General features: G+C 44.3%; 1 protein-coding gene across 2 annotated transcripts in view; it reads right to left on the minus strand.

Moving 5' to 3' along the window:
• LOC124555782 overlaps positions 1 to 940 on the minus strand; it is a 366970-nt gene extending 366030 nt beyond the window's left edge. For both annotated transcript variants that reach the window (XM_047129836.1, XM_047129835.1), the window contains exon 1: positions 842 to 940. In XM_047129836.1, coding sequence (XP_046985792.1) covers positions 842 to 932 — 91 coding nt within the window. In that variant the 5' untranslated portion in view covers positions 933 to 940. The remainder of the gene's footprint in view (positions 1 to 841) is intronic.
• Positions 941 to 13322: the final 12382 nt, after the last annotated feature.

Raw genomic sequence — 13322 nt, forward strand, 5'->3', positions numbered from 1 at the left:
CATGTCACTACAGACCCAGCCACAGAAAGCATATATATCCCCAGTTCATCCAGTAGCTTCCTTCCATCTTTATCACACTTACGTCTGGTATATTCTCTGCACCAGTCTTCAGCCAGATGTGTAGCAAGCATCAGTAGATTCATCGAGCAGCACTATCAACTAGGGGAAGTCGCTGGTACGTGAGGTGTCAGCTAGCATTGATGGTTCTTCAATTGATACTACCGAGGCAAGACCTCTCATTGTGTGGCATTGCCGAACACTAGCCAGCCTTCGAGAATCCTGGGTTGGACTTGGGTGATCCGCATGCCCCTGCCAGCCATCTCGAGCTACAGGCAGAGAAATCCAGTCCTGCTGTAAGGCGAGACTGCCACTGCCAGCAGCCCTGGTTAAGCTGTCTCAGCATTCTTTTGCCTCAGCGGACTCACATGCTGCCACCAGCCACGGTCAGAACCTACTGTATGAGAACCGTCGAATAATAAAGAATTTTATAATCCACCAGCATTCTCGATTCCTCGCTCGCCAAAGTACTGGAAGATCCCACTCTCACAGCTTCCCATACATGCTATTTGTGAGCAGATATGGCCGTCCTGCAATACTGGCGTCAGAATAGCGGTCAACATAAAAACGGCGCTATTGCAGTCCTGTAAATACAATCTATATGCTCAATAATCTATGTTGGCTTCTACATCTATATGCTGTGTACTATAAATACGAAGGAATGTAACTTGTTAAACACACTGGACTGGAACCATAGTTACTGACTTCCAGTTAAATGCATACAGTCCAAATGCCAAAACTTATTTTTTAGAAGCACAGTAACAGGAAGACGAATGCTACTTACCATGCTGCCTTCGCTGGCGGTCGTCTGCCGCGGTCAGCAGCAGCAGAGTCACAACCAGACACGCTACAGACTGCCCTAGTGTAGATCCCATGTCGTACGTCCTGCAAATATGGTTGGTTAGCTATTAGCATTAATTTAATCAGGTGGCCTTCCGATACAAGATACTTTTGTCCACTAGTGTTTGTGCAACCTCTTGCAATAACAAAAGCCCAATAAACCATTTCAGGCATGTAGATCAGTATAAAACAGAAACCCATCTCGTAGATACGCTTGTGAACGCGACAGTTTCTGTGACGGGGAGGTATGCCATCCCTGGATCGAATCAGCCCGGCGGATTAACGACAAGGGATCAGCGTGCCGGTCAGCCTGAATGTGATTTTTGGGCGATTTCCCACATCCCACTAGGTGCATATAGGGCTGGTTACCATGTACTGTCTCAGATAAGAGCTGCGCAAACAGTTACTACACTTCCACACAGAGAGGCTAGGTAGACTGCTTCTGACCTGGCAGGGGGCGGGGGGGGGGGGGGGGGGGCGGTGGAGGGGGGGGGGCGGTTGAATAGGAGACCTATGATCTTAGCCTTCAACACTTACTCAGAATCAGGATAAATTCGAAATGAATTGTCGCGTTCAACTGTATTTACTATCCACCAAGTTCTTCTCAGCCGATTTTAGAGAAGAGGTACAGGGATGTGTGAAAATAAGCCCTTACGCATGCAGTGAGTGCTACGGTGCAAGAACCAGCTTTTAGGGAGTAAACTGCCCTTCCCTCACGTAATGATGTCTCCAAGAGTCATTACGTAAAGATTTAACCCTTTGAGTACCAGTGATTTCTGCCCGAAACCACCGTTTTACCAATTTTTTTTTTAAGTACCACCTTTCACAGGAAACCACCTGTGCTATTGCAGGACATAAACATCTAGTGGTACACTGAGGTACTTCTACGAATGTAGTGCACGTGGTTTTTTTTTATAATGATCATATTGAGGATATCATTGACAATCAAAGTGTTGTGTACATAGTTCCGCGTAGTCAGCGCGTACACAACTTTCCCACTAGAACGCGCCCCGCTAAGCACAACAGCGCAGGCGCAGCTCTCGTCCGTCTCCGCTCTACGAGATGGCGCTGCCATAAAGACGGACCAAATTCTGCTTCCGCCGATCCGATCCAATGAGATTGCTGCTAACGTAGAACCTTTTCTCCTCGCGGATCACACTGGCGCAGTGATACCTGAACGCTCGAGGTATTATAACGAGTGTACAGACCTCCGATTAGTCAGTCTGCATTTGTCTGCATCACTCTGTACCAGTCTGCATTAGTCTGTAGTCAAGTTTCAGTCTGTGCCTAATAAGATTATCATATTCCTGTACATAGCCATGAAGAGAAATGTATAGACACTTTGTCAAGTATCAGAGATATGTGTGAATAAGATTATCGTACCAAGACCAAAGGAACTTCAGATTGTCAATTGTAAATAGCATCCAGAACAAAGTTAAGTTAGTTTTATGCTTGTTATTGTTTTAATAAATGTGTGTGAAAATTAATCAAGTTCTGTTTAAAGTTGGTCACCGTCAATCTGCTACTCTAAGCGTGCAAGTGGCATTTCTATCGTCTGACCTAACGGCAGAAGATAAACAAGCCACGATAAGACCACGAGACATATTGCTGACACTCGCCTACTTCGATAGAGCGACAAGTCAAATAATCTGATGGAGTGTGTACCGAAGGTCTTACAGTACGCACACCACACAAAGTAAGTACATCCAAAGCTATTTTAACGTAAATTTGTGTTTCTACTATGTCTTTTACGAGTGGTTTCCAAATAAAAGCGCTGGAGCAGTATGAACTTTTCATATAAATTAATTATATTTTAAGTCCACTTTTGATTGTTATTTTAGACTATTTGTTTTAGCCATTATCAGTCCATGGAAGTTTCGACATGTCGGATTGTATCTTGGATAAATGTGAAATTGCTCTCAGATATATATCATGAAATGGAGGGTGGTCGGAAACTGTATGTCCGAACGCTTCTTCCTGAAACAATTGATTGTTTACTTTTTGCCAACTTATTTTTGTATTCATTGCTTCCTATGATGATTCAGGAAAACTCTGTGAAAAATTTTAAAGTATCTTTTTTATATTGTTGGGACTGAAAGGGTTAACGAATGTACAAATGTTGCACACGATCAAAGATGAAATTACCTTACAACTTATCAGATGTGGAGGATGGTTTACTGTATCATAGATATTCTTTCACAAAATTTCGAATTAAAAATGACACTGTGGCTGTTCCTCTGGTAAAGTATTGTTTGCCCGATACATTCACGGCTGCTGAGGTAGATATGGGTGTGTCTAAAGTCTTCCGGCTTTAAACACTTGACGAGTAGAGAACCAAACTGCGAAGCAAAATAGTACTCATAATACACAAAAGAAAGAAACTTACAAGGAACCCCTTGAGTGCGAGGTCGCAAAAGGCCAATGATGTTTACAGCATTAGACGCCTGCATATTGTCTACCATGCAACCACAATATTGGCTGCTTGTGGCAACAGGGGGCGGGACCGGGGGTATCCAATTGTGAGACAGCGTGATGAACTGCTTGGTCAACGAGTAGCTCACAACAGTGCTACAGTGCTAGTGATGTTGATACAAAGCAGAGCAATGGCAACGACTAACAAAGCAGACATTGCATTACATCTACGTTAACAATTGACGAAGTGGACATTTCGTCAGAAAGAACCCAAGGAATTTCGCAATGAGAAAGAAGAGGCAGATGAAATATTAACTTTCCTCCAAGGTGAATCGTGGAATGTGTGGTGTCCCATACGCCCGACTGTGTGCGGACAATGTACGTGAGGAATACAATGATGACGATACGTGCTTAACAAGTGAAAGTAAAGATGAAACAGGTGTAGAGCCAACAGTTAATCATCTTTGTCAGACAGGGATCCATGAATCCCGTCTCCAGTGAAGGGTAGTAAAGGACAATCGTTGTCCATGGAGCGAGTACTAAAAGTGGAAGATCACCCGCAGCATAGTATAAAAAAATTGTGATCAGATATCGAATAAGTCCGCAGTAATATGATCGTGAAATGCGTAAGAAAAGGTACGGATATTCAAGGGAGGACAAAGCGCACTTGTTACAAAAACTGGTGTTTCCGCGTTTCAAGGATGCTCGGCACAATTTTAAGGATGTGCATGGTAGTGACCGACTACGCCGTGGACATCAAACTGCACCCGACATATATTATAGTGATTTCAAGCGAAGCAGTGGGTGGTTGCATAACTCATAGCGGTGCTGCAGGATTGGAAAACGTAAGGTAGCGAAACTTCAATCAAATGTTTAACTAGACGATGCACAGCAAACTGCAAAATCGGTCCGAAAATTTATAGATGAGATAAACAAACTTATCCTATCGCTCAGTAAGGAATTTGTTTGGTATTCCCACCTATCGGGATTTGGAGAGGAAATGCATATGAAGGGAACCCTGTAAATTAGAACTACGAAGAGAAGTTGTATCAGTATCAGGTAACATAAATGCATTTACACATTCGTAAAAAATTATACCGACTCTCAATCTTGATGATAGATTGGCTGTGGTGCGAGAAGTTAAAGGTGCTCTGCCTCCTACGAGCCGGCCGCGGTGGTCTAGCGGTTCTAGGCGCTCAGTCCGGAGCCGCGCGACTGCTACGGTCGCAGGTTCGGATTCTGCCTCGGGCATGGATGTGTGTGATGTCCTTAGGTTAGTTAGGTTTAAGCAGTTCTAAGTTCTAGGGGACTGATGACCATAGATGTTAAGTCCCATAGTGCTCAGAGCCATTTGAATTTTTTGCCTCCTACGATTCTTACTTGTGTGCGTGACCTTAGAAGGGCAGTAAGGAATGTTTACGTCACAGCATGCAAGAACGGGAAAATGGCCGTAAGAGAACTAAAACTATGGTATGAGCACTACTATTGGCCAACAGCGGGTGAAAATAACTTGCTTTTGCTTGATTTCTGATCTGTGTATAAAAATCGTACTCCTTTAGAGCAAAATGTCTCCCCTGAAAAGTGTGTGACATTGCAGTTCATACCACCTGGATCCACTGGACAAATTCAGCCTCTGGATGTTTCTTTTTCCGTGCCTATAAAACATATTATCGTACTATCTGCAGCTACGCCTTAAAGGATAACCACTTTCACGACAAGCACCACGACAGACTGTTTCACATTCGTTGCATGTCATCGCATTCCATCAGTTCTCGTCACCTCTTTACATCAATATGATTCAATATGGATTCCTTAAGAGCGGATATCAGCTGAACGTACTGCACGATTTGTAACTCGCATGGGTTTCGAGTTCGATCTTGACTATGCGAATCTTTATGATCGCTGTGGCGCACCTTACTTTACTTTTTCGTGTCCGGAAACTACAATTTGTTTGCCCAATATTGGGCAATGTCCAATGCTTCTTCTTTAGCCAGCCATAGATCGTCGAGGGTGCATCTGTGCGGGCAGGCTGGGCATTGTAGGAGATGTTCCATGTCCTGTCGAGTGCCGCAGTCGCATTTGTCGTCATTTTCGTCCAACAAACCCCATTTGATCAGATTAGATTTCACAGGAGCCACCCCAGTTCTGATGCGGTTAAGCATTCTCCAGGTTTTCCAATCACCAGAACCGCCGCTTGGTGGGTCCTCTCTTAGTGGATAGTAGATGGAGGGCTCATCTAAGGCGCAACTTAGGAAACGGCGTCTGGATTTGAGTCTGCTGGGGCCACACTCTAGGCCAAATATTGAGTGACGAGCACCAAAGGTTTGTTTTAGCTTCTCGGTATGTTCATGAGCTTTCCTACGTGAGTCAGGGTTTGTGAAACCTGCGGCCCTGTAAAGATTTTCTATGGGGGTAGGTTTCATGCAGCCTGTCACTATCCTGCATGTTTCATTCAGGCTAATATCTACCTTTTTTGGGTGGGCGGATCTGCACCATACCGGGCAGGCATATTCGGCGGTTGAGAAGCACAAAGCTTGGGCTGAAGTTCTGACCACGGTAGGTTTGGCACCCCATTTGCTGTTGGACAGCTTTCTTACTAGGGAATTTCGTGCTTCTACTTTTTTGCGTGTTTTTTCGCAATGATATTTGTATGTCAATGTGGCGCACCATTTTTCATTCGATGTTTATGGTGGAAGCTAATTGTTTGTTTTGAACGTTTCTTGAATGTCGATTATGTCCATTTTGTGAAGTGTAATACACACATCCTCTTAGAAGGTTGATCTCTGCACTTTCCAGACACTCATTTTCTGTCGCCCTCCAGATGCGCATGGTGAGTCATTAGCAGCTAATATTTTTCCTGTCATAATTGTTAAAGCGACACTTTCAAATGAGTCTTACTAATGATTAAACTTGCGACCTCGCACGCAAGCGGTTCCTTGTTAATGTTTAATGCCGCAGTGGTGGCAGGGTCACACGAAACAGAGCAGAAGATAAGAAGAGTACGGAAACAGGCGGTTTCCTCCACAAAGGAACCATCCGCATTACATCTCTTTAGAAAACAATGCAAAAAACCATTCTGGTCAGGGGAGGGAGGGATTAGTGGTCGCTGCGTCCGTGGCATTCGATCAGCTGCACTTGCGTCTTGGGTCCCATCACATACGAAATGGCGAGAACCTCGGGGAAACGGTGTTAGTTGGCTGGGCACGGGTCAGAAAAAACCGGGCTTCCTGAGTCCTCTGTAACCATAACCTCTTTGCATACTTCAGCGACCACCGTGCGGCGCGGCGGTGGAACGTTTTGTGATAGGGAACGAGTATCTTGGTTTAGCCGCCCCCTTCATGAAGATAGTACAAACCACTATAAAAAAATAACAAAAATAAATACCTCTAGTTGTGCGTTAGTCGATGGCATAGGTGGCTGAGGCGCAGCTGGCGGATAACCTCTGGTCTACTTGCCAGTCCTCAGCTGCAAAAGGCTTATACAGACAAGCGTAGCGGTGTCTGGTAAAAAAAAATGGCTACGAGCACTATGGGACTTAACTTCTGAGGTCATCAGTCCCCTACAACTTACAACTACTTAAACCTAACCTGAGGACATCACACACATCCATGCCCGAGGCAGGATTCGAACCTGCGACCTTAGCGGTCGCGCGGTTCCAGACTGTAGCGCCTAGAACCCCTCGGCCACTCCGGCCGGCCTAGCGGTGTCTGGGTTGACCCTTATTTCCAAAACAGCATATGGATCCTACATAGATTACAAAAACTCCCAATAGCTCGGTTAATTTGGCACTAATGATACCCATACACCCTTACAACAAAAAGACCTGGCTAGTCCACGTAAGAAGTATTTCAACAGTGGACAAGCTGCAGTCAGTAATAATCCACTTCTGGTGGAATACAACGTATCTATCATAACTAAACGTGTTGGAGGTACATTCCATAAACTGTAGCCCCTCCTCATACATAAAGCATTAGGGGGGCTTGCAGGGTCACTAAAGAAACTGTGAAATAGTACTCTCCTAGACGAGATACCAATAACTGCCACGTAAATAAGTTGTTTAACGCTAAATCGCTAGGAGAGTATGCCGTAATTACAGAGCTACACCCAGGCTGAAATCGTAGTTAAGGGGTAGTCAGCTGCAGAGACAAAATGCGCTTCGACACCAAATACCTGCAATAAGAGTGGCAAAATTGAAGTGTGACTAAAATCGGAAATATGAAGACAGTAAACGGCGAGCTAGAAAAGACGGCAGCTTTAACCTTTAAGCTTAATTTTCAGAATCACGGCGGATGTTTCATTTACCTGTTAGCTGGTATATACGTATCTCCATACAGCGCTTTAAATGCCAAGATTTGGGGCATGCAGCCATCGGTACAAAGGGCAGGCGACGTGTTGCATATGTGGTTTAGCTATCCGCGATTGGTAAAATATTACCTGTATGGTGTGACACACTATATGTGAATTCTTCGCAACAATATTATGTATGGCACAGGGAATTTCAGGTATTCGTAAAGGAGAAAAAGATGCAGGAAGTCAAGATCACCCAACGTAATATATAGTCTGAAACGAAAAGGCATTTAAAACCATCCAGCCCCCTACGCTCATCAGGTCATTCACCTCAGCATCATTGTTGTATCGAAAAACAACGTTGGCTTCTAGACGATAAAAGATGATCAAAGCACAACAATCTGAAGCTGTAAATGCACCCACAAAGCTGCAACACAGACTAAGCTAAGTGCACATACAGAAGAAATAATGGTATAAAATATTTGGTCAGTCGAACATCCGCAACTGAGGAACATATTAATAGAATAAATACACTATTGGCCATTAAAATTGCTACACCAAGAAGATGACGTGCTACAGAAGCGAAATTTAACCAACAGGAAGAAGATGCTGTGATATGCAAATGATTAGCTTTTCAGAGAATTCACACAAGGTTGGCGAGGGTGGCGACACCTACAACGTGCTGACATGAGGAAAGTTTCCAACCGATTTCTGATACACAAACGGCAGGTGACCGGCGTTGCCTGGTGAAACGTTGTTGTGATGCCTCGTGTAAGGAGAAGAAATGCGTACCATCACGTTTCCGACTTTGATAAAGGTCGGGTTGTAGCCTATCGCGATTGCGGTTTATCGTATCGCGACATTGCTGCTCGCGTTGGTCGATGTCCAATGACTGTTAGCAAAATATGGAATCTGTGGGTTCATGAGGGTAATACAGAACGCCGTGCTAGATCCCGACGGCCTCGTATCACTAGCAGTCGAGATGACAGGCATCTTATCCGCATGGTTGTAACGGATCGTGCAGCCACGTCTCGATCCCTGGGTCAACAGATGGGGACGTTTGCAAGACAACAACGATCTGCACGAACAGTTCGACGACGTTTGCAGCAGCATGGACTATCAGCTCGGAGACCATGGCTGCGGTTACCTTTTGACGATGCATCATAGATAGGAGCGCCTGCGATGGTGTATTCAACGACGAACCTGGGTGCGCGAATGGCAAAACGTCATTGTTTCGGATGAATCCAGGTTCTGTTTACAGCATCATGATGGTCGCACCCGTGTTTGGCGACATCGCGGTGAACGCACATTGGAAGCGTGTATTCGTCATCGCCATACTGGTGTATCACCCGACGTGATGGTATGGGGTGCCATTGTTTACACGTCTCGGTCACCTCTTGTTTGCACTGACGTCACTTTGAACAGTGGACGGATCTTTCTGGATACAGAAAATGTTCGACTGCTGCCCTGGCCAGCACATTCTCCAGATCTCTCACCAATTGGAAACGTCTGGTCAATGGTGGCCGAGCAACTGGCTCGACACAATGCGCCAGTCACTACCCTTGATAAACTGTGGTATCGTGTTGAAGCTGCATGGGCAGCTGTACCTGTACACGCCATCGAAGCTCTGTTTGACCCAATGCCCAGGCGTATCAAGGCCGTTATTACGGCCAGAGGTGGTTGTTCTGGGTACTGATTTCTCAGGATCTAAGCACCCAAATTGCGTGAAAATGTAATCACATGTCAGTTCTAGCATAATATATTTGTCCAATGAATACCCGTTTATCATCTGCATTCTTCTTGGTGTAGCAGTTTTACTGGCCAGTAGTGTAAATCCGCTTCAGTTGCCAGTAATTTCATATTTATTGCACGACCAGTTTTGAAGCCTAAAGCTTCATCTTAAGGTGACACCAAATAATTATGGAGACCTAAATGTCTGATGTTTCTACAAGAGACACATGTTAAAGCTCCTGACATATCTGTACTACATCGTTACACCTTCCACAAAAAGGACGTCCTTAGATGGGAGAGAGCTGAAGCAGGGGTAGCTATTTTTGTGAATACTTCATACCACTACTCGGCTCTCCCTCACAACACCAGATTACGAGCAGACACCGCATCAGTGCATGTTTATCATAGATTAACGCTTTGTTCTTCTTACTTGTCCCTACGTGAAGTTTTAGATCAGAAAACTCGCACAGAACTCATGATGCTGCTTCCCCAACCTTTCCTCTTATGTAAAAATTTTGGCACACACGAGGTGCTATGAGGCCCAGAAACTACATGCCCAATGTGTAGAACAGATGAGTGCAACTTATCGTCACCAAATACACTTCTAATGAACAGGAGGCAAAGCATGCTCTTCAGAAATGCAGCAAGGTATTCACTGGTAAAGAAATATCGGTATGCTCTACAGCCCAGTAATGGGACAGAGCTGGTCCTGGAACACGTTTCACCCCGTCTATGTCTGCAACGTGAGGGTCAAGGATGATCTATGATCCCCTCCTCCTCCCATCCCCCTTCTTCCTCTCCCCGTAGGCCAGTTGGGTAACGTATAAATGGCAGGCTGTTACGCTATCGCTTGGGCTACTGATTTCAGTAGTGAATAGTTTAGAAGACTTAAAAAATGGTTCAAATGGCTCTGAGCACTATGGGACTCAACTGCTGAGGTCATTAGTCCCCTAGAACTTAGAACTAGTTAAACCTAACTAACCTAAGGACATCACAAACATCCATGCCCGAGGCAGGATTCGAACCTGCGACCGTAGCGGTCTTGCGGTTCCAGACTGCAGCGCCTTTAACCGCACGGTCACTTCGGCCAGCTTGTACATCTTCCCACGAGATGACAACGCACAATGCAGAGCTGCTTTAAGAGTACAGAAAGATTTAGGTGTTTAATACATGCCTAGTTCATTTTTCTCACGTGCTGTTAGAGAGTTTAATGGTCAATACTGCTGCTTGTGATATCGGTTTTCGGCTAGGAGTAGCGTGTACCTCCCACCGATTGGCTAGTGGACATGTGCGAACCTGCTCTCCTCTTAGATGCTGGCAGTGCGCTGTGTGATCTACATTCTGCATGCACTATCTGATCAAAATTATGTAGATACCTGGTAGTGACATTAATATGGCGTGCGTCTTCAGTGAAACGCACACCGTATTTAAAAAAAAAAATCGTGTCTGTCAATAGAGAAAAGTAATTATACTATCCTGTCAGTGATTTATCTACAAACAAAGAGGGTGTCGCTCGCATATCTTTTTAAATATCATGTATCTTGCATTGCTGTGTAGTCTGTAAATAAAAAAGACAAGCTGCACTGGCAGTATAAAAAAGTAATTTTCATAGACAACTCCGTTACTTATATTTCGTTCCGAAGGTGGAACATCTGCTATCACTGTCATTTAATCCTTGTCCCTGTGCCATCTGTGAATCGCATGTGGAAAGAATTATTGTAGGTAAACTCCAATATCAGCTCTTATATCACGGATTTTCTCACTGTTGTCATTTCGCAAAACGTATGTGACGGGTTGAAGTAATAAGTCGCCCACCTCTTCTCGGAACGTATTCTCTTCTATTTTTATCGGTAAACCTCTCCATGATGTACAACGCCTCTATTGTAGCGTCTGCCACCGGATCTTGTATAGCATCTCCATAATGCTGTCGCACTGATTAAACAACTGCATGCGCGCCATTCTGCGTTGGATCTTGTCTAGCTCTTCTATTATCGTGACCAGGTAAGAGTCCGAGTCTGACCAGCAGTAATCAAAAATTGGTCAAAGAAGTGTTTTGTAAGCCACTTCTTTCGTGGATGAATTACATCTACTTAAAATTCTTCTATTGAATCTGGGCCTTCCATCTGATTTTCCCTACAATTTGTTTTATGCGGTAATTCCACTTTAGGTCGCTCCGGATGTTTACTTTAGAGTATTTTATGAGTCTTATTGTTTCTAGTAATTTGTCATCAATAGTGTAATCGTACAGTAATGGATTCCTCGAAGTATTTATGTCCACACCATTAGATTTACATACATTCAGTGTCAACTTCCAGTCCCTGTACCTATCGTTGATCCACCGCATGTCTTCCTGCAAACAAGTCTAATTAAGAAGTACTACAAAGCGTGTATCCCTCATACAGGAATAGCTGTCTGACTGACAAAGTGTCCCCAGGACGGTTCAGTCGTTAAAAACACGTGCTGCTCGGAATTTTGGCTCACACATCCGTGTTCTGGACTATCTAAACTTCTACTGTAGAATGCTCCTTCCTTCCAAGAATCAAAGTGAACAATACCACTTTATACTTACGAAGCTTTGTCACCCTCCCACTGATTCCCTTGCTTATAAAAACAATTACTCAACTTTTTTTTAAAGAGAGAGGGTGACGCAGACTTAAAGGTGTTCGGATGAATATTCTACTACCAAAACGTATGCCAATTATAATATTGTCAGACAGATGATGAGAGATGTTTGAGGTGGGGTATTTTTTTTATTTCTTTATTTTGGATTTGGGTTTCAAGGACCATACAGCCAACAACCGTTATAAAGTTCCAAAGAAAAATTATCACAGAAAAGCAGAATAGCACAAAATTACGAAGTTTGCATCAAATAGGCTCTTAAAGTAAACTAAAAGCGCAGTTAGACGAATATCGGACAGCCGGCGGCAGTGATGACGAAGCCATGGGAGGTGCGTGGGGGTATTTTGACACAATAACACCTTTTAATACATTCAGACAAGGACCATACGGCACGTGGACGGGATGTGCGGGCCGCTGGCAGGCTAAGACTTAACCTGCCAACTTTGCTCGTTAGTTCCCGGAAGTACGCTGTACAGCTCGACGTTTCAGTTAGCACTGCGGTGCGACATTTTTCGGCCGGTACTACTCTCTTCAGTTCAGCAGAGTCAAGGTGTCAGCGCTGTTTACTGTTTGCTATTTGTTCATGGTAAGACAGACGTTCACAAATCCAGTGGCTGTTTGCACAAAAAGAGGCAAGCTAGCAATCTATAGTCATAAACCTTTAAAAAAGAATGTGAATGACAAAAGAGAGGGACGAGAATTCTCAGTATCTATTTTGCAGTTGCGACGAAATTACAGCACAATGTAGAAAGAATGAAAAGACTTATTTGTCAGTGTAACGGAAAAAAATTGCAACGACCTAAAGATGTGGTTCATTGTTTATACATTAAGATCTACTTTGCGTTAAATTGGTTGGCATGAAGCACGTGAAGAAATTTAATAGAATTTCTGAAGTCGTACACATTATTTCGCTTTCTATTACAGGTTTCCATAGAATTGAACGAAGAGTATGGTGACTTCATGTACACTCATGCTCATAAATTAAGGATAATTGCAGAATGTGGTGCCACACAACTGGCGCTAATAGCATAGGCACACAGCGAACACAAACGATACAGATCTGTAAGTCTACGGTATTGGTGATACGTTGAGCAAACCGTCCCGAAACACATGTGCTACAAAACGCCAGTGTTTCCTGCGTATGTACCCCGACATCAGTGTGGGATATGATCACCATGCACACGTACACCGGCCGCACAATGGGTTGGCATACTCTGGATCAGGTGGTCGAGCAGATGCTGGGGTATAGCCTCCCATTCTTGCACCAGTGCCTATCGAAGCTCCTGAAGTGCCCTAGGGGTTTGAAGACGTGCAGCGATACGTCGACCGAGAGCATCCCAGACGTGCTCGATGGGGTTTAGCTCTGGAGAAGAGGC

Source organism: Schistocerca americana, chromosome X, assembly GCF_021461395.2.
Source record: "Schistocerca americana isolate TAMUIC-IGC-003095 chromosome X, iqSchAmer2.1, whole genome shotgun sequence".
Classification (NCBI taxonomy): domain Eukaryota; kingdom Metazoa; phylum Arthropoda; class Insecta; order Orthoptera; family Acrididae; genus Schistocerca; species Schistocerca americana.